Genomic DNA, 22,755 nt, shown 5'->3' on the forward strand with positions numbered 1-22,755 from the left:
AGTATATACGGGTAACTTTTTGCAACTACAAACGTGGTGATTGCAACGTAGATTTCTTTTCCCTTCACGGTTTGCATATTGCTATTTTTTCCACATGTTAGCTCCACCACTGCTTATCCAGTAGGATAAACCATCCACAGCCGCTACTAAGCGCATAATTGGTTTTGGGCCACATCAGTAGTGCCGGACTACTTTTTTCTTTTTTCCCCATTTTAAATGCATATATAATGTGAACGTTCAGCAGTGACCTCCTGTGTACAGAGAATCTTCCTGACTCATTGCTATACAAAACTCTGCAGGGATGCCCAGCTTTCCCGAGTACATCGGAGTGCCTGGCGGTCATTCCAGCAGTTTTTACAGAAGATTATGTTTCGGCAAGCAATGCTAATTACCGCCGCCATCGTCTACAATGACTTTGCTGCTCATTGCATAACATGACAATTAGCTGAGAACATGATGTATCTCTTTACCAACTGCAATCATTATCCTATAGCCAAAAGCGGTGCGCTTAGCGGGAAATGAACTACGCGGCTTCAGACAATACAACATGTGAGAGGAGAAAGGCGATGCTTTATGGGTATTTTTTATTAATGAAGCCTGATTTTTATGTATCTGTAAGAAAATCATAAAATAGCTAAAAAAAAAAGTCTGTGCTCTGGTAAACCTGCTGTAAGTTCTATTATAAATCTCTTTTATTTGTCCCCTATGACATAACTCCATCTTAATTGTAAGGGGGTTGTCGCCCTCTATTGGTGGAGTGTACAACTGCAGCCTCACAAATTAGGGCCAGATAGAATGGCTTTAACATAACTGCTGCATATCTTTCCTCATATCTCCGCACTGTGTTGTTTGGGTCTTCAGACCTGCAGTCAGGCCTGGACTTGTAATATGGACACAAAAAATTGCAACTGCATCTGAACTATGCTTGAGTAAAACCAGCCTTTATTCACTGAAAAAACGCAGTGCGGCAAAATGGGCGTTTTTGTGTGGAAAAACCTTAGTGGAATCCTAGCCTTCGTGAGAGCTTGTGAAGGGTAGGATCAAACAAGGATCAAAGACCGTAATAAAGTGGGAATCGAGAAGATCACACAGACTGTATCAAAGTGTAGAGAGGGAGAAGTGCACATACACACAGCAGAGTCGGGGGGGAGGAGGAGAGTTGGTTTGCCACCCCTGTACATCACAGCTAGTGGAAGCCGCAGCTTACTGGATTCCCAGACCTCATATTCAGCATGTATTACTGGGAGGAACGCATTTACATGAGAAAGGTATAAAGCTAGGAGAAGGTTGCAAATTGCAACTACTAGCATACCTTATGTAAAAATATATTTTCTGCACCTGTACATCACAGCTAGTGGAAGCCGCAGCTTACTGGATTCCCAGACCTCATATTCAGCATGTATTACTGGGAGGAACGCATTTACATGAGAAAGGTATAAAGCTAGGAGAAGGTTGCAAATTGCAACTACTAGCATACCTTATGTAAAAATATATTTTCTGCACCTGTCCATAAACTGTAATTTTTAAGGAATTACACTGTGAGCACTTGCAACATAGGCCTAATACTCTACAGCAGGGATCTTCAACCTGCGGACCTCCAGATGTTGCAAAACTCTAACTCCCAGCATGCCCGGGCATGCTGGGAGTTGTAGTTTTGTAACATCTGGAGGTCTGCAGGTTGAAGACCACTGCTCTACAGTGTACACTGATTGCATACATAGCAGCAGGAAATACCTCGCCTGAGCAGTCATGTGCAAGTATAAGAGCAACCAGTGAGCAGATTTCAAAGCCGGAACACAGACAAACTCACCACTGCTCACTGCCAGGGAGCAGTGCTGAGCTTGTCTGTATCCCGGCTGCAGTCTGAGATTTATGACTGCAGCATGAGTCTGAAATCTATAAAAAAGGACTGGTAGGGAGACCCCTAGTGGTGATTTTTTAAAAGTGGAAAATGAAATAGAAAGAAGAATATTTTTTAATAACATGCTATTGGAAAGTTATTCTGCATACATTAATCTAGAATATATCAAAAGTTTTTTTTGATGAAAGGTACCCTTTAAATAGTTAATTTCCAAAACAGTGAAGAAGTCAAAGTTTCTCATGCTTATGAAATAGCCTTTCCTTTCTGTATCTTCCCTGCAATAAGCCCCCCCCCCCCCCGGGAGAGTTGATCCCCTTGAATGAATACAATGAATTCCCTTCTGCGGCCATGCATGTTGGCTTTTCTTTAACTCCTCTCGTGTCTGGACTTTGATGAGCGGCCAACATGCCCTTCTTCCTACTGTGAATCCTGACATCAGTGATACTCTATGCAGGTGGACGCTGATCTAATTCCTCTAACTCCTCTTCATCCCAGACAAAGGAAGAATCAGTCAATGGCTTTGAAATCTGCTCATGCAAATTTTGCTGAAGATCTGTAGGTCGCTCAAAAGCGAAATGCACAACTCTACAAACTTCACTATAGATTTTTCTCTTCTCATTGCAACTAAATGGAGAAAATCTGCAACAAATAGGTGAATAATGAGAAAGAAATAAAGCAGATTTTAAAATCCACATTGCAGGTCCAATTCCATGCAGGACATTTCTGCTGTAGATTCGTATGTAAAATATGCAGCAATTTTGCCCTAATGAAATGTATCCTAAGATTATTAGATGAAAAGTAATTCTGTGCTAGGAGCATAAATTGTTGTCTCTGGTGACCTCTGGCAAGGAGAGTGAAATATTAGATTCACATGGAAATGTTTTATCACTCAATACCTGTGTATGGTGTCAAAAAGTATAATAAAGCAACTTACCAATATAATGATATTAGCCATAGTGCAGCGATCTCCCTATATTAGCTGCGCTATTAGATATGATGTCACATCACAGGCTCTGAAAGCAGAGCCCCTCCCCCCCCTCAGCACAAGACCAGTGATGTGACATTAACTGAGAACAGCTTCCTGTTGCCTTATCTAATGAGTCATAAATCTACTGAGCAGTAATACCAGCTTCCCCCTTCACACTGTTGAAACCCAGGAAATTATTGTTCAGCCAATTACTGGCTACAGAAGTGACATGCCACAGCCAGTGATTGGCTAAGGGGACATTTGCAGTCATTTCCTGTGCAGAGACAGGAACCAGAAGTGGATATGATCAGGGATTCCGTAAGCACTTAACTGGCAAAGGTAGGGGGGTAGTGAGGTGAGTAATGCTATTTTTTTTGTTTTTCAATAGCCCAGCCTAGCCTTTCTAAGAAAAAAATAACCTCTTTGAATATACAGTCCCACATCATGAGGCTGCACTACTGAGAGATTCTAATCACATTCCGTTTCTACAGATTAGCACAGACCCGAGTCTGTAGAGACATGTACAATATTTCCACAACCACAACCCTTTACTTACGGCCGAGAATGGGCAGTCTCGTATCTCTCGAACGCATGGGAAAGGTCATGCTTGTTGTGCATGTAGCACTGAGTACACAGGTCATAGTCAAAGCAGACTTTACACTTCCAGCGCATTCCACGAATCCCATGCTTCTTGCAACAGTCGCAAATGATATTCGGATGACGGACACCTGAGGAACAGGATAACCTTTTCAGACCAGGTCATGGTAACTCAACATTGATGACATAATATGTGCATATGAGCAACCAAATGATCCCTGGACCCAGGGGGTCAACTACCTTTTACATCAATCGACAGAGCAGTGTTTCCCCACAAGGATGCCCCCCAGCTGTTGCAAAGCTGCAACACCCAGCATGCTAGGAGTAATAGTTCTGCAATAGCTTGAGGCAACCTGGTTGGAAAATACTGCAATAGAGGCTAAACCAAGGCTGGACAAAAGGAGATTCCATAAAAATACATCCCTCGCGTCCATGGTTATTCCTTCAACGGGTCCGGAAAATTCCACCTCGAAAATTCCACAGTGTGAATAGGTCCATGGAAAACCCATTCACATTAATGTTTTCTACATGTAGTGGAATTTCAGTAGTGTGAATGATCCCTTATTATCTGTCCACTGAAAAAGCTTAACTGGTCCATTCTCCAATAGTGAAGGAAATTAATAGTACGTGCTCATGTATATTTGGCGCATGTATATTTGGACAGATTTTTTAAAATCAAATTAGACATAAAAAATGGAAATATTAGCAGTGCTCGACAAAGGGGATGTGGCTTTGTGGAAAAGAGAAGAGGTTTAAATACATTGCTGTCCTTCTTAGCAAATTGAATACAACTTACTCCTTCGAATAGATCCTGGCATTAGGTTCGGGGAGATACAAAGCCTTTTCTCATAGATGGAGACTAGAGATGAGCGAACATACAGTAAATTCGATTCGTCACGAACTTCTCAGCTCGGAGGTTGCTGACTTTTCCTGCATAAATTTAGTTCAGCTTTCTGGTGCTCCGGTGGGCTGGAAAAGGTGGATACAGTCCTAGGAAAGAGTCTCCTAGGACTGTATCCACCGAGAAGTTCGTGACGAATCAAATTTACTTTAAGTTCGCTCATCTCTAATGGAGACCCTGGCTTTCCTCCACGTACTGTATAGATACCTATTTAATCCAAATATCATACCTTAGATTGGAATATTCCCCCTGCCTCCAATAAGGGCTCTAGGCACTATCTTGTAACCACATATTGATTCAGTGTTTTACATAGTAGGCCTTTGGAGATGTTTCTCCTTATTATTATAATACAGCTTTCACTCTATGGGAGTAGACAAGGACTTTTAATATATGTATATGTTATATGCTTTACAGTGTGACTATTGTAATGGTCTCCATTATCAGGACACTTGTTTATGTTTATTCATATGTTTGAATGTTAGGTGCAAAACTATGCACCCACGGTTCTATTATGATGTTATTATGAAAATTTTCAATAAAAAACGATTGAAAGTAAATACGCTGCTGTGTGCCTGAAGATGCACTAGATTTTCAAACAGCCTGAACCAACATGATAAATCCAGAGCATTCTTAGGCTACGTTCCCAACTATTACAGTCAGTTTTATCATTACCATTACAAGGAAGGACTTCCAAACACTAAAAAAGGTGCAAATCTTTCCATTATAGTTTTCAGGATCTGCTGCAGCTTTAAATCATCCTGTATGCTTGAATGGACCCTAAGGCCCCATTCACATGGCGGAAATTCAGCCTATCTGCATCAATTCTTCATCCGCATTGTTTCGGTGCACAATTCTGCAGATTTTAAACACATGCGGAACTGGTGCGGAATTCATGCAGAAGTAGTGTGGAAATGTTCGCACGGATTCTGCATCTCATTACATTACTCCGCAGCCACCAGTGCAGCGCTGCGCTACCACTACTACTTCCCTCATGCAACAGACTAATTTGAATGATAGGAGTAGTAGTTCCCCCGGCTGCAGAAGTCTACGGGCAGCTGGAAAGACTACTGTAGCGTTGGTACTACTACTCCCATCATGGAACAGAGTCTGTTCCATGTTGGTGGTAGTACAGGGGCTGAGGGATTGACTGCATTGGGGCTCAAGTCTGAGACCCGCTGTAATCATAAGTTATTAACCTGAAGAGCAGACGGCATGCCACCGGTCTGCAGCTATGTATATTTAACTTTCATAACTTCTAATTCAAATACCCCACCAGGGACCCTGAATGGTTGGCACCAAGTGGCCATTTAGGGCTCCCAGCGTGCAGGGTTTTTTAAAATTATACAGTGCAGATCATAGTTTTTCATAGAGCCGGCTGGCCGGGGATCACGGTGCAATGCTGCCCGGCAGGAGCCGTCTCTCCAACTACAGCTCCCATCAAGGACAGCTCTCGCCGGGAGCCCTGAATGAGAAGTAGTTAGGGGTTAGAAAATATGGTCTGATGACTGGTATTCATTAATAACTTATGATCACAGTGGGTCTCAGAATTGCGACGCGATGCGATCAATCACTCATGCCACTACCCCCAACATGGAACAGACTGCTCCATGATGGGAGTAGTAGTACCAGCACTACAGTAATCTCCCGAGCCGTCCACAGACTCATGGAAACAAGTCTTTTCTGGAAACGGGTCTGTGGGAAATTGTGGAAAAAAAGAGAGATTATTTTATTAAACTAAACAGTGATAGTTTGTGTGGATTTCGCACTAATTGGGCAGAAAGTCAGCCCCATTGACTTCAATGGGATTCCGCAGCCAAAGTCCGGAAAAATATAAGACCAGCGGAAATTCTGCTGCATGAATGACAGTGTGAAATCCCATTAAAGTTAATGGGTAATAAATTCACATGGAATTCATGCAGAATTCCACGTGGATTTTCCGTCTTGTGAACGCGGCCTAAGGGGGAGTTCACACGTGTGTATTTTCTGCTGCAGATTCGCTTCAGCAGATTTTGCTGCCCATTGAAGTCAATGGGCGGAAAAACCTGCAGCAACAAATCTGCAGCAAAAATACACACGTGTGAACGTACTAAGGGTACGTTCACACGAGCGGACCCACATCGTATTTTACACTGCAGATCCGCCGCTGAAGGACCCCTGCATAGTGGCTTTACATGTGCCTGCTCAGAGCAGCAATACACTGCTACAAGCAGACACACTGCTATGTGCGTGTCGCTGTGTGCAAGTACACCACGCATGCGCGGCAACTCACACTTTGCAGTGTGTCTACTCGTAGTGACGTATTGCCGCTCCAAGCAGGCACATGTAAAGCCACCACGCAGCCGTACTTCAGCGGTGGATCTGCAGCGTAAAATACGCTGTGGGTCCACTCGTGTGAACGTACCCTTAGGCCGGGTTCACATGGCAGAATTTCTGCACTGAATTCTGCATGAAAATTCTGCATGAATTTATAGTCAATTCACTTTAATGAAATTCCCCCTGTGGAAATTCTGCAGCAGAAATCAGTGCAAAAATTCTGCCATTTGAACCCGGCCTTTGACCATATATCCTGAGTTTTCTTGATCATTGTGTTCTGACTTATCGAGATGGAGCACCTAAATAAAATGGAATATTCTGAAACAGTCAGCTATTCCCATAGGTACACTTCTTGCATTCTTGCTTTTGGCTATTATTTCCTCGTTCAACAAAACAGCAAAAAATATGTTTCTGTATGTAACCCCTGAGAGAAAAGTGTAAGAAACAACTTTTACTGCTTTCTCTCTTTCTGGTGGAAATGTTTTGTGAGAATAAATCTATGAGGTTTTCTATATTAAAAATTAAAGGGGTACTCCAGGGGAAATTTTTTTTTTTTACTTTTTTTTTTTTAAATCAACTGATGCCAGAAAATTAAACAGATTGTGAATTTCCTCTATAGTATACAGCCGCTAATAAGTACTGGAAGGATTAAGAATTTTTAATAGACGTAATTTACAAATCTGTTTAACTTTCTGGCACCAGTTGATAAAAAAAAAAAAAGAAAAAAAAAAAAGTTTTCCACCGGAGTACCCCTTTAACCCTTCAGGTGCTTATTTCTTAATTATAAAAATGCGTGAATCTTCTTTCTTATTAAAAAGAACCCCTCTAAGGTGGGTACTCATACATAAGTCTGCACCAAACCGTTTTTTCATATTTTTCACTGCACATTTGGAAAAGAAGAAAAAATTTATATGACAGATAAATAAAAATTGTCCACAGAGCAAACCTATACTAGACAGTCTAAGAATACCCCACATTTATCATAGTGGCCCAGGCTGTTAGAGAATCTGTGCATCTGTAGACTGTCACAATCATTTTTTTTTTTCTGGAACAGTGCCCCATGGTCACCCAGCTGTTCAGGGAACTGCAGCCAGCACAATTCAAAAGAATGGAGCGGCAAGAAATTCTCTGCACAGTCAGTTGGTTGGAAGGCACTGCACAGGAAAAAAAAACAGTAAAGGGAACACACCAGTGCTGCTTCCCCTTTCTTCTTGCCGATCATAAAGATGGAACTACTACTTTAATTCCTCGATGTAAAAGGAATTAAAATCAGAACATGGTAAGTAAAGCAAAGTTACCCCGAGAAACATACCTGTCTGGGCATTATCATACAGCAGAAGGTCATAAGCTCCTTGGAATCCAGTGCGATAGTTTGTCCTAGTGCCATGATCCCACTGAACGACTACCGTTTTATCAGGTGTGGTAGGGCTGCCCTGTCGTCCAATTTCCACCACGGTGCCCACACTTCCCTCTCCATTGTCCTGGTTCACCCACTTCCAGTCAATTCCTCGCACCACACGCATTCCCACTTGCATGGCTGCAGAGGGGTCCCAGTCCATCTTAAGCATCCAGTGGAATTATAGGGCACATTAGGAAGGTGCCCAGGAGCTGTAGCAAAGGCTCTGGTACGAGTGCCAAAAAATGTCAGGTCTATTTTGTGCTGTGGAAAGCAACAGATAGAATTAGCTGAAAAATGTGAAACACAAATTCAATATGTCTTAAACAATCACATGGTTGACAAAGACATAAATGTCCGGAGGGAATACCTTCATATCTATGGTCAGATTTAATCCATTCTACCAAAAATCAAAACAATCCCCCAAAATATAACCCCCATGGTCAACCTCATCTTCTAAAAATTAATTATCATTTTTCCTAGAGTCCCTAACAGAAAAACAGCAAGAATATATACAGTACTGATCAGACTTAACAATAAAAACTACAGACATAATGAATAACAGTGATATCTCATGGCTATGACAACTGTCTAGGAAGGGGATATATATTTTGCAGAAAGTGACATCAGTTCTAGAACTTTAAATGGGTACTCCACCCAAGACACCTTATCCCCTATCCAGCAGCGGGACCCCCACGATCTCGGCTGTGGCACCCCAGACATCCAGTGTACATAGCAAACTAAGGTCCGTGCCGAATGACAGGCGATGCCGGGCGGAGGCTCGAAACTTGACGACACGCCCCCTCCCATAGACTTGCATGGAAGGGGCGTGGACGTGACGTCACGAGTGGGGTGTGACTGTGATGTCACAAGCCTCCAGAATGCCGGGTGCAGCAGGGAGATCGCAGAGGTCCCCAGCGGCCGGACCCCGTGATCAGACATCTTATGCCCTATCCTTTGGATAGGGGATAAGATGTCTAGGGGCAGAGTGCTCCTTTAAGTGTTGGAAGCAGGAAAAATTAGTGACAAGGGCAAAATAGTGATGGTTCGACAAATGGGTCAGGACATCTCCAAAACAGCAGGTCTTGTGGTGTGTTCATATGAAGTGGCCCAACAAAGGACAACTAGCAAACCAGCAACAGGAGGAAGCGACAAGGCTCATTGATATACCGTTCGTTCTAATCCCATAGAACTCCTTTTGCTGAAAAAGTTACTGCTGTCTATGACAAAAAAGGTATCAGCAGCTTCAGACTGGTCAGAGTGCCCATGCTGACCCACATCGACTTATTTTTTTTTAGAATTCTCTTCTATGAGCAGTGGTAAAGAACAGTTTCACACATGCCTCTTAAAGGCGTATTAAAGGGGTTGTGCGATGCCCTGCAGTTTGGAGCTCCGCTCACAGCGTTCGGAAGTTCATTACTCCGAACGCTATGTGCGGGTTTCCGTGTTCGCGGCTGCCGGGCGTGACGTCACGCCCGGCCCCTTCGTGACGTCTCGCCCGCCCCCTCAATGAAAGTCTATGGGAAGGGGGCGCGATCGCCACGAGGGGGCGGGCGAGACGTCACGAGGGGGCAGGCGAGACGTCACGAAGGGGCCGGGCATGATGTCACGCCCGGCGGCCGCGAACACGGAAGCCCGCACATAGCGTTCGGAGTAATGAACTTGTGGACGCTGTGAGCGGAGCTTCGAACTGCAGGGCAGCGCACAACCCCTTTAAAAGGGGCATTCCGGTTTCAGAAAATTGTATTTGAATAAGACTATCACCCCAAGGTATATAACTCAAACTCTATAACTAATATAGAAATATCACAAACTGTACTGGCTTGAGCATGCTTTTACATTGCCTCTGGCTCCTCTGTCCCTCCCGAGACAACGCATAATCCTCTATTGTCTCAACAGGTGTGGCTGGAAATTGTCCCTGAGGTCTAGCCCCGCTCCCTGAGTGATGTCACCTTGTCTGACCAGCCCCTACAGACTATTTCACCATCTCCATGTCATATACATATATCTTTATTGAGACATATAGTGGGGCAAAAAAGCATTCAGTCAGCCACCAATTGTGCAAGTTCTCCCACTTAAAAAGATGAGAGAGGCCTGTAATTTTCATCATAGGTACACCTCAACCAACTAAGAGACATAATGAGAAAAAAATCCATGAAATCATTGTCTGATTTTTAAATAATTTATTTGCAAATTATGGTGGAAAATAAGTATATGATCAATAACAAATGTTAATCTCAATACTTTGTTATATCCCCTTTGTTGGCAATGACAGAGGTCAAACGTTTTCTGTAAGTCTTCACAAAGTTTTCACACACTGTTGCTGGTATTTTGGCCCATTCCTCCATGCAGATCTCCTCTAGAGCAGTGATGTTTTGGGGCTGTCGTTGGGCAACACAGATTTTCAACTAGGCCGCTCTAGGACCTTGAAATGCTTCTTACTAAGCCACTCCTTTGTTGCCCTTGCAGTGTGTTTGGGATCATTATCATGCTGAATGACCCAGCCACGTTTCATCTTCAATGCTCTTGCTGATGGAAGGAGGTTTTCACTCACAATCTCACGATACATGGCCCCATTCATTCTTTCCTTTACACGGATCAGTCGTCCTGGCCCCAAAGCATGACGTTTCCACCCCCCATGCTTCACAGTAGGTATGGTGTTCTTTGGATGCAACTCAGCATTCTTTCTCCTCCAAACACAACGAGTTAAGTTTTTACCAAAAAGTTCTACTTTGGTTTCATCTGACCATATGACATTCTCCCAATCCTCTTCTGTATCATCCTAATGCTCTCCTGCAAACTTCAGAAGGGCCCATACATGTACTGGCTTAAGCAGGCGGACAGGTCAGGCACTGCATGATTTGAGTCCCTGGCAGAGTAGTGTCTTACTGATGGTAGCCTTTATTACTTTAGTCCAAGCTCTCTACAGGTCATTCACTAGGTCCCCCCGTGTAGTTCTGGGATTTTTGTTCTTGTGATCATTTTGACACCACGGGGTGAGATCTTGCATGGCGGCCCAGATCTAGGGATATTATCTTCCATTTTCTAATAATTGCTTCCATTGTTGATTTCTTCACACCAAGCTGCTTGCCTATTGCAGATTCAGTCTTCACAGCCAGTGCGGGTCTACAATTTTGTTTCTGGTGTCCTTAGACAGCTCTTTGGTCTTGGCCATAGTGGAGTTTGGAGTGTGACTGTTTGAGGCTGTGGACAGGTGTCTTTTATGATAACACGTTCAAACAGGTGCCATTAATACAGATAACTAGTGGAGGACAGAGGAGACTCCTAAACAGAAGAAGTTACAGGTTTGTGAGAGACAGAAATCTTGCTTGTTTGTAGGTGACCAAATACTTATTTTCCACCATAATTTGCAAATAAATTCTTTAAAAATCAGACAGACAATGTGATTTTATGTTTTTTTTCTCATAGTTGAGGTATACCTATGATGAAAATTACAGGCCTCTCTCATCTTTTTAAGTGGGAGAACTTGCACAATTGGTGGCTGACTAAATACTTTTTTGCCCCACTATATAGGGAGAATGAATTGACAGCATTCTGCCTTGCACTAAACAATTTCATACTCCCAACGCAATTACCACTTTTATTATCATCTACTTACTCATTTCACAGAATCATCACTCATTCACCCTCTCACTTCTTCGTCACTCTCACTTATTTCCACATCCCTTTACACATTTCACTTAAGTTTCAGTGTTTGGCTCACTAATTTGATGTTCGGCCACAACCCCAATGTTTTTTCTTCCCCTATGCCACTTATTACTTATTCCAGATTCCTATACCTCCCCACACACTGTGCCCATTATGTATACACACATGTTTGTCTGTCACTGATGATTTTACACACCAGTGATGGCCTCCCTATGTATAATTATATATGTATATATATATTTTTTTACACATGGTAGTGTTACCTACCTTTATTTGTTAACATATTGTCATAATATCTAACTCCTTTTTTCTGTTTACCAAATTGATAAAATTATGACAATATCACCCATATATACATAATATTACCTTTCATCTGCTTCCATATGTATATTTTGTCTACTCTAACACTATTTTGTATGGCTATTTCAGTGTCTTATGGTTTATAAGCACTGCGCCTGTTGCCAGTGCGCATGCACCGCTCCGGCGCTGTCTGGGATCCGGGGGATCGAGTCTACGTCATGGCAGGGTCATGTGATTATTTGCATGGCCCGGTCATGTGACGCGGCCCCTTCCGGCTTCCGGGCGGTTGTCTGTGACGGCGTTCATGTGCCGAAACTATGCCACAGGTGTTAGCCACTTATCCATCAAGGTTAGTTCTCCGATTGGTGTCTTGGCACTTAAATAGACAGCCGGACGGGGATAGGACCACTCCCAGACGAAGGTGACTTACCGAAACGTACGTTGGAGTGGTGCTATCCCGGTCTCTGCCAGCGCACAGCACTTTGTTTACACGCTGCTATTAGGTCTGTATCCCTTCATGCTGCATTCACAGGCAGTTGTTATATGCACATTGCACTTTCTTTAAATGTTTACACTGTTAAGCTCTGTATATGAGCTACCTTTGTTATGTGCAATACACATTAATGTGCAATAGCTATATATATGTATTGTAGATGTGCTTATGCCATCTTTTTATACGCATATACCCTTCATACTTGAATTGGGATATCTTCCATTATTTATGTACCTTGATTTCTTTCTGTGCAGAGTCGGTGATATCACCATCTATTGTTGTATTCCTCTTTCTCGCATATACATGTTTTTTATTCTTGTCTTCTACAGAAATAATAACATTTGTGCATGTTTGGCACATACTCTTTTTTGAAATGACTCTGTTGTGCTCTCTTTGGTTCTTGCACTAAACAATGTCACAAGCAGAGAAATAAACAGTAAATGAATGCAGAAGGTGCTGCAACCTCACTGACTGTGCGATAGTATGCTGTGAAATTAGAAGTTCTTCAACAGCTCTGAGCAGTGAACTGGCAGGAGTCTTGTGGGAGGCAGGATTGGAGGACTGTGAGAACAGCTGAGGGAAAGAAATACATTCTAGGAATTGTGGTACTGAGCCACTGCAGAACTAGGTGGTACGACCAGAAAGTACAGGACTAAGGATAAAAAAATTGATTTTTGGTAGATTGAGAACTGGAACAGACTAAGCAAAGCTATAAAAATCATTTCTGCAAATGTACAATGCTTTATTTCAACTGTAGTGAAAAAATAACTGCAGGTTCCAGCCCAAGCAGGACACAATATAACACTGGTGGTATAAGCTGACTTTATACATTGGGTATGAAACAAGAGGCCCACTCCTAGGCAGAAGAAGATTCTATTCCATCTATGCCCTACTTACAGCATACAACGTGTATGATCGCTTTTCTTTCGTTCTTATTAGCCAGTGATCAGCCTGAGGACTGAAATAAAGCTGATAACACAGACTATTAGCTGCTCCGATAATTCATTCATTTAAATGCATTACGCTGATGCAGTTGTTTAGAGTCAGTGGTTTCTAGATTCATCGACAACACACTCCAAAAAAATCTATCTCATTATACACAAGTGATAAGGAAAGGAGGATCTGTGTGAACTATCCCTGTAAATAATTCAATACCTTCATCCAATGCATATACTCCAGATAAAATACTTCCTTTTTAATCACCGTACATATATCTTCAAGATACTGATACAACACTGAATCCAGGTGCCCACAGGTGGTCCCACATTTTGCACGCTGCTGTCTCATCTTTCTCTGTGACCTCCAGGCTCCATTAATGGCAGTCTATTATTACCACACTTCTAGGGGAGACCCTCCAAGCCAACATAGGACCCTTAGAACCCAATTCTAGGATCCTGACAACCTCACTACAACCTCTAGAAAAAACACCCAAGGGAACACACAGAACCTCTTATAAAAAGATGTCACATTCCCCATTCTGATTAAATGTTCTTTTGTCTCGTGAAGATATCGATTGTAACCCAAATAATCCCATCAAACAATATTTATATGATACTAGCTGAGTACCCGGCGTTGCCCGGTTTTCCTTCCTAATCCTTGTTGGGGAGGAAAATAAACAAAGGAGGAAGCTTTTGACTTCATATCCCGTCCTCATATATTGTTGTCATATCCCCAACCCCACATCCCGACCTCCTACTCTGTTCTCCTATCTCGACCTCCTGTCCCGTCGTACTATCCCGACCTCCTATCCAGTTCTCCAATCTCTAGCTCCTATCCAGACCTCCTATTCCGACCTCCTATCCTGTCCTCCCATCCCGACCTCCCATCCGACCCGTACCTCCTATCCCGTCCTCCTATCCCGTCCTCCTTTCTCGACCTCCTTTCCCGACCTCCTTTCCCGACCTCCTTTCCCGACCTCATATCTCGACCTGCTATCCAGACCTCCTATCCCGTACTCATATCCTGTTCTCATATCCCGTCCTCCTATCCCGATCTCCCACCTGACCTCCTATCCCGACCTCCCATCCCGACCCGTAACATGTGTACCAGGTATTGAAATATCTCCAGCCATACGGAAATGATATTGGAACATACATTTTCCATTGATTTGTATGGGACTTTAAACAAAAACCCCGACCCTCACAAATGGGGGTAGTTAAGGGTTAAATTAACTATCCTATATTTTAAGTGGACATATAAGTAACATGTGACCAAGTATTATCGAAAGATCTCAAGCTGTTTGGAAGTTATGCAGTAACATATTTCCCATTGACTTGTATGGGACTTTAAACATAAGCCCCGCCCCTGGCAAATGGGGGGTGAGTAAGGGTTAAATCACCTATCCTATGTTTGTTGTTGACATATAAGTAACATGTGTGCCAAATTTCATGTTAATATCTTTAACCGTTTGAAAGTTTTTGTGGAACATCCGTACATATATACATACACACACACACACACACACACACACACGTTGAGTTTTATACATATAGATATGATGGCGATTAGCGCCGTAGAAACCAGTCAAATAGCGGCAAAAATAGCAGTCAGATAAGGACACGGATTCTCCTGCTTTTTTTTCTTTTTAGTAACAAAACATATGCAGTCTTTAACTTCAGCCACAAACAAATACAATATAAATCCTGCTTTTTCAGCAATAACTACACAAAATATTTCCTCTCTGTAAAGCTGGCTTACTACCAGCCACCCAACAAAGCAGTAATCAGAAATGTGTTACTCACATAATGTAAATTTCCCCTTTTTTAGGGTACACACCTCTGGACTCCGACTCTTATCAGAGTTTCCTCACAGTGCAAACTTACACCACTATTAATAGGCTACAACACCTGTGCTGGCTTGGGGCCAACCTGAAAATATGGATTGGCCCAGGAAGGGCATAAAAGGCTCTACTACCAAACCTGCCTTTCATCCCATAAAAATCAAGGCCTGGCAACAGGACTTTCCAAATTCCCTAGCAAGCTATGTTTCACCAGGGATTCCCTATTTTTGCATTCCCTAGCTTGAGATAGGCGCTTCCTGAAATCTGGTGTCCACATACGGCATGTACCTTGGGGAAATCCCTGATGACCATTCCTGTCCTCGTCTTACAATGTATATCATTTCTGGCTTGATTCGTGTCATATTGGTTCATTTATGTGGGGATTTTGATTAGAACATTGCGTTTGGTGAAGTGAATAAATATACGGTCTCCATGACAACAACACTGTTCCTGCATTAGCATATCTCAGTAGTGAAGTCTCAGGCTTTGGGCTTTTAAAGTCAATCCGTTATACTTCAGTCTATGGCCCCATTTCAAAGCTGTGGCAACATGGGCAAACAATGTGTGGTTCTGCCACGCAGGTCTGAGCTGCCTATAAGGCACACTACCACTCTGCAGCTGTAAGCATATGGGCCAATCCTACAGCAGATAAAGCACAAAGAAAACCATATGTGGCACCCTGGATCTGCAGTTATGATTATGTTCACATATCACGCCCAACAAACACTCAATATGACCGCCAACTCTGTGCAAACAGAAAAAAAAAAGAAAAAGTCAAATCCTGGTGACAGATAGATGAAATAACGTACAGTTCACTGAAGCCATACGGCTTAGATAAACAACAGCAAACTAATAATAAGAAGTCAATTCAGTGATCCGTACTGCAAGACATCACATTATACCAATAATATCTCCATTATCTCTAATCCCATATAATCACACTATGGAGCAGATCATGAATATTTTTCTTCTGAATATAATAAGCAAATACAATACAATAGACTAAAAGATATTGGATAAACTAGTTTATTTCACATTTCCATTAAAGCTTAACTACAAAGTTATATGAAGAATGCAGCCTTGAGCGGGATAGGCATCTTTCTAAATTACATTATGAATTCGACCTGTAACTACCTGTTTGGCGCGGTGGTTGCCCTGCTCTAAGCCATTGTAACCATTCAGTAGGAGATAGCACCTCCCGCCAAGTCTTCTTAATAACCCTAGCTGGGTTTTGCGCTGGATACGGTTATCTAGCAGGAGGCTCCATCTTTTTTTGCGCTGTTACAGTGATTTTTTTTTTAACCTTTAGATACACATTAAAGACCATCTGTAACATTCCCTAAAAGATGGAGGACTGTAATAAAAAAAAAAAGACCAGATACCTTATTCCAGCCAGTTCTCATGACTCCATTGTGAATGAACTGATAAAGTTCATGTTTAGGTAGTGTACCCACAAAACTGCAATCTTATAGGTGCTGGCTAGACTGGGATCAGAGGTTTTTACCCTTTAAAGCGGTATGCCAATTTATAATACTCATTAGGGATCAACAGATTATCGGATTGGCGGATATTATCGTCCAATATTCACGATTTTGTTAGTTATCGGCATCTAACCTTGCCGATAATGCGTCTTGCCCGCGACACCCGGGCCCGGAGAACGGTGCTGCTGGCTGCTTTTTTGCATCTCCCACACAGCCACGGCAGCCCTGTAAGAGAACTGCAGTGGCCGCCTGTGAGAGGCGCTTTGAACACCAGCGTGGCGCTGCTGCGCTTAGACGTGAGGTCATGTCACCGTGGGGGCGACGTGACCTCATGTCTAAGCGCAGCAGTGCCACGTCGGAGTTCACTGTGCCACCGATCAGTGCGCCCGCCGCCCTGCTCTCTATCTGGTACAGGGCCCTGCTTGTCCTCGGTGCACAGAGCCCTGCTTGTCCTCGGTGCACAGAGCCCTGCTTGTCCTCGGTGCACAGAGCCCTGCTTGTCCTCGGTGCACAGAGCCCTGCTTGTCCTCGGTGCACAGAGCCTTGCTTGTCCTCAGTGCACAGAGCCCTGCTTGTCCTCGGTGCACAGAGCCCTGCTTGTCCTCGGTGCACAGAGCCCTGCTTGTCCTCTGTGTACAGAGCCCTGCTTGTCCTCTGTGTACAGAGCCCTGCTTGTCCTAGGTGTACAGAGCCCTGCTTGTCCTAGGTGTACAGAGCCCTGCTTGTCCTAGGTGTACAGAGCCCTGCTTGTAACCAGCGTACATGGCCCTGCTTTAAAATGCCCCAAAATTTAAATGCACGGAATATCGGTATAAGTTATCGGCTATCGGCATGTTCACGGGTTATCGATATCGGCTCCAAAAAATCAATATCGGTCGATCCCTAATACTCATCCCTTATTACTAGCGACCAACTTGCTTTCCCCACAGTAAAAGAAACCATCCACGAGCCATGAGCAAAGGGTGGCCACAAAGAGTGTCTCTCTGGAGGATCCACAGACAGCCCAATTATTTTGATGGGCACCATGTACTGCTCCATTATTTCTGTGGTGGTGCTAACAGGACCCCCCCCCCCCAACTCTATTATACAGAATGCCCTATTCCAGTGTCTAATCAAGAAAACAACATTGCTCCTTTCTCAAAAAAACAGAAACACCCCCCCCCCCCCCAAAAAAAAACAAAACAAAAAAAAACTAAAAAAAAATATATATTATATGTTTCTCCAAGGTACCCTTTGAATGTAGATACCAGGTTTCAGGAAGCACATATCATATCCAGAGAATGCCGGGTGACATATGAGGAATCAAGACATTAGTAAGAATAGTCAGAACACTTGAATACCTTCTTTTGGTTGGGCTCGAGTCAGCACAGGTGCTGAGGCCCATTAATACTTGGCTTACAAAGGGATCAACCAAGTCTGCATTGAGAGCTGTGAGGAACCATTCATGAGAGTTGGAGTCCTGAGGTGGGCAGCTTCAAAAAGGGCACATTTACCTTGTGTAAGTAACACATTCTTGGTCACTGTTTTGTTTGGTGGCTGGTAGTAAGTCACCTGTACAGAGAAACAGATTCTGTATAGTTAATGCTGGACAAGCAGGATTTATTTTGTATTTGTTTGTGGCTAAAGTTACTGTATTTGTCTTGTTACTATAAAAACAGGAGAAGCCCTGTTCAAAATGTTACTTCCATGTCTTTGTTTCTGACTAGTTTTTTGCCGCTATTTGACTGGTTCTACAGAGCTAGTCCCGCACACAATCATACATGAGGCCATCTTCCAGACTACTGCATGGAAGTACCAAAGAGAAGCAAGCAGCATGCAAACCAGGAAAAAAAGGGAATCATTTAGTTGACTAAAAGTGTTTTAAGAGTTTTTTTCTTAATTTATTAAGTCCCAGGAAACCATAACCTAAATCTGCATGTGCATATCTAGACTAAAAGTATTTTGATCCGGAAACTGTAATGAACTCCTAGACTGTTAAATTGAACTATGAATAACCTCCCGCCCCTCTCTAAATTTAACCTTTATAAAAACAATAAAGAATAGTAACAAAAATAGCAGAACAGAGACAACCGTCCCCTAGAGACTTTCAACAAAAATGCTAGAACTTATTTTACTTTTAATCCAACAAATCAATAAAAAAAAAAGGAACAAAAACAATAAGAGGAAATTAGATTGAAACTGATCCAGGGAGGAATGTCTTCACAGTAACCAAGACGGAAATCTAAACTCCAGGTATGGTCCAGGCTGACAATGAAGATTAGAAAAAATGGGTTCTGTACACTGCAAACATTGGGGCTACTTCCCACTTTGCATTTTTTGTTGGTAAAACTAGGAATTGATTCATGAACGTTTAAAATGTACCTGTCATTTCAGGTGTCTTTTCAGGATAAGCTGCTCTGTGTGTGCATATGAGGAGCAGTACTATTTATGCCCATTATATAACTTGTATATAGTATTTTTCAGCAGATTTTTGCTCTACAGGCTTCACCTATAAATTTGCAGTTCTCCCAGAACTGTTGGCTGGAGCTACCTCCTATCCCCTCTAATGACTTGTATTGCTTGTCTTGCAGACACAGGACAAAGCAGAGCTGATTTTCACAGTGGAATATATTCTCACTTGAGAAGAGGAAAGGAGTAGGAAGAAGTTTGTCAAATAAGATATATTGCAAAGTTTCTTATATTCATTTGTACAAGTAATCTATGCAAAGTTTGTTTAAATGACAGTTTCACTGTAAGACCTGCAGATTTTTCTAACATTTCATGGTGACAGTAGTGAGTGAGTGGCAATGCATGTGCACACTGGCTTGATTGCACCTACCTAGAGCTGAGAATTCCCTGGTGTGAGGCACTACCTAAATGTCGCGCTGCTGCATTCTTAAAGGGGTACTCCGCTGCACAAACTGTTCCAAACGCTGGAGATGGTGCCGGGAGCTTGTGACGTCATAGCCCGCCCCATCATGACGTCACACCCCGCCCCTCAATGCAAGTCTATGGGAGGGGGCGTGACATCATGAGGGGGCAGGGCTATGATGTCACAAGCTCCCGGCGCCAGCTCCAGCATTCGGAACAATTTGTTCCAAATGCTGAGCAGCGGAGCACCCTTTTAATGGCGACAGTTACATCTGCAAATTTAGAGCAAAACATGTACCCTGTTTTTTTGGCAATAAACCAGTCATTGTGCTAGGATCTGATAGGTGGCCCCATTATTCCTGTTGTCATGAACACCTGCTCCAGTAAACAACTGTGGTTCTGAATGTTTGTTCCAGTCTATTTTCCTAGAAGTTCTTTTGTGCTCATCGGTTGGTCCTGCTGGAGTTTATATTTGAGGTACACATAGAGCTGAGAGTCAGCCGAGAGGTGTTTGCATTAGAAGACAATGGTGAAATTAGGCTGCATGTAATAAAAGAGTTAGGGATTAGAAGGCTACACCTACTTAGTAGTGGGATAGACACCATTTTTCTACCAACTAAATTCTATTGGTTGTATGGCCAGACACACTGGTATGCCTCATTCCAAATATTCTCACCTGGGCCTAAATCTTGGGACTGCAAAATGCCTCTTCCCCTTTCATGGTAATTCGGTTGGCCATAGAGGTGAAAACCATAAAAAGCCGATAACCCCTTAGTAAATTTTAGATGTTCATCCTCAGGATTTCAAAGTCCCCCAGGATCAGCTGTAAACTGTTGAAGAGCCACAAACCACTGAAGTCAGCAGATGTTCATTCTGATAAATGGACACTTAAAGGGGTTATAAAATTGTTTTAAAGACATTTAATAGGATGCTGGGGGAGGGGAAAAATTGAAAAAAAAATGTATGCTTACCTAGTCTCAGTCCCCCACAGCTCCTGTTGGCTTTTGTCCAGTACTCAGTCTTTTCTCTTCCTGCTTCTGAGACGAGCATTTGGAGCAGGACCTATCAGTGCAACCAATCACTGGCTGAGACGAGACACCACTGCGGCCAGAGACTGGCTGTATGGGCAGGTCCTGCTTCAAAGTGCTCCCTTCAGAAGCAGCAAGAAGACTGAAAGCCAGGGGACTGGATGGAGGCAAATGGGAGCTGTGGGATTGTGGCTAGGTAAGTATTTTATTCTATTTGCCCATCTTCCCAACACCATATTAGGGGTGGATAGCCCCTTTAAGTTCTTCCTATGACAAGAACCACAATGGATGATACCCCGGGCTTCATCAAGGGGTGGAGAGCTCAAATAGAACACCATAATTCATAAGCCTATTTAAAGGAAATATATCATTAGAATACACCACAGTATTAGAGCAATTGGCCCACCAACAACATTTATCCTCCATCTTCAGGATAGGCTATAAATGTATATTCAACTACTAGGAGCCCAATCAAGCACAAAAATGCAGAAAGTGTGGGCACTGCCACTCCATCCACTGTTTATAGAGTGGACAGACATAGCTGAATACAGCAGACCACATACAAAAAAATCTTTAAATATTAAAATTTTCCAATGGCCACTAGAGAACATACAATGGGCTGACATTTCCTGCTTCCTGCAGCTCACTTGTCAGGTCTGCTGTGTAAACTAAGACATGGTCCATTCTATTCTAGTACAGGAGGCCTAGAAACGGAAAGATATACACCCTGTTCCAAATTATTATGCAAATTCTATTTAAGTGTCACAAAGATTAAATATTTAGTTTTTTAGTTTAACTCATGGATGGCATTGTGTCTCTGGGCTCTTTTGATCACTGAAAACAATCTTGAAAACCTGTGATAATTCGTATGTGATTTTCACCCTAATATTTATTTTTAACAGAATACAAAATGACTGTTGTCTCAGATTTTTCCCAGGTTGCAATGCAGCGGAGACCTGACTCACTAGTCAGCTGATGACAGGGAGCCTGTCTGCTTCAATGGGTGGAGCGATCGCTTGGTGGGAGAGAGATCAATCTGCAACTAATGCAATCGCTGTAGGATTCTGATTGAAAACCACAGGTCTTTTCAATGGATGCAGCTCATTTATGTTTCAATGGGTGGGGTGGCTGATGTGTGGGAGGGAGGAAAATTTAAATTATGGTATTTGTAGGCAAAGAAGAAAACTCAAAAAAGGAAATACCAGTTCACAAAAAGCTAGCCACAGTGTTATGGTAATCTCACAACATAGCCATTTAGCCCCAAGACAAGTGCAGATCCTTCCTAAGCATGTCCATTACTGTCTGGCAGGTACGTACTAAAATCACCTTATGGTGGATAACCCCTTTAAGGAAAAACTACTAAAGGTGGGTGTTCCACCTTATTAAGCAAAGCACTATTTTCAAGCAATATGGAGAAGAAAAAGGATCTCTCTGCTGCCAAAAGAGTGAAATAGTTCAATGCCTTGGACGAGGTATGAAAACATTAGATATTTTAAGAAAAATTAAGCGTGATCATCACACTATTAAGAGATTTGTGGCTGATTCAGAGCACAGATGGGTTTGTGCAGATAAAGGGACATTGAGGAAGATTTCTGTCAGATCCATGCATCGGATCAAGAGAGCAGCTGCTAAAATACCATTACATAGCAGCAAACAGATATGTGAAGCTACTGGTGCCTTTGGAGTCCCACAGACATCAAGGTGTAGAGTCCTCCAGAGTCTTGCAACTGTACATAAACCTTCTATTTGACCACCACTATCCAAAGCTCACAAGCAGAAATGGCTGTCTTGGGCAGAAAAATACATGAAGACTAATTTTCAACTAGTACTGTTCACTGATGATTGCAGTCCAACCCCGGATGGTCCAGATGGATGGAGTAGTGGATGGCTGATGGACGGCCACCCTATTCCAACAAAGCTGTGATGTCAGCAAGGCGGTGGTGGAGTCATGTTTTGGGCTGGAACCATGGGAAGAGATCTGGTCGGCCCCTTTAGGGTCCCTGAAGGTGTAAAGATTACCTCTGCAAAGTATGTGGAGTTTCTGACTGATCACTTTCTTCCCAGGTACACAAGGAAGAACTATGCTTTCCATAATAAAATCATCTTCATGCATGACAATG

At 42.8% G+C, this 22,755-nt stretch overlaps 2 protein-coding genes across 19 annotated transcripts in view; one reads left to right on the forward strand and one right to left on the reverse strand.

The window, feature by feature from the left end:
* Positions 1-22,755, forward strand: part of LOC130293498 (taste receptor type 1 member 2-like) — a 261,468-nt gene that overhangs the window by 145,513 nt on the left and 93,200 nt on the right. The window contains exon 6 of one of the 16 annotated variants that reach the window (XR_008848222.1): positions 19,328-19,614. The exons of 14 other annotated variants lie outside the window; for them this stretch is intronic. The gene's annotated coding sequence lies outside the window, so the exon portion shown is untranslated. Of the gene's footprint in view, positions 1-7,693; positions 7,765-19,327; positions 19,615-22,755 lie in introns of those variants that run through there. One more of the 16 variants, XR_008848223.1, reaches the window with a different exon arrangement.
* Positions 1-22,755, reverse strand: part of MIB2 (MIB E3 ubiquitin protein ligase 2) — a 105,485-nt gene that overhangs the window by 48,496 nt on the left and 34,234 nt on the right. For all 3 annotated transcript variants that reach the window (XM_056542245.1, XM_056542243.1, XM_056542244.1), the window contains exons 2-3: positions 7,952-8,299; positions 3,385-3,556 (exon numbers count right to left, since the gene is read on the reverse strand). In XM_056542245.1, the coding sequence (XP_056398220.1) occupies positions 3,385-3,556; positions 7,952-8,207 (428 nt within the window). In that variant the 5' untranslated portion in view covers positions 8,208-8,299. The remainder of the gene's footprint in view (positions 1-3,384; positions 3,557-7,951; positions 8,300-22,755) is intronic.

Source organism: Hyla sarda, chromosome 10 (assembly GCF_029499605.1).
Source record: "Hyla sarda isolate aHylSar1 chromosome 10, aHylSar1.hap1, whole genome shotgun sequence".
NCBI classification, from domain to species: Eukaryota; Metazoa; Chordata; class Amphibia; order Anura; family Hylidae; genus Hyla; species Hyla sarda.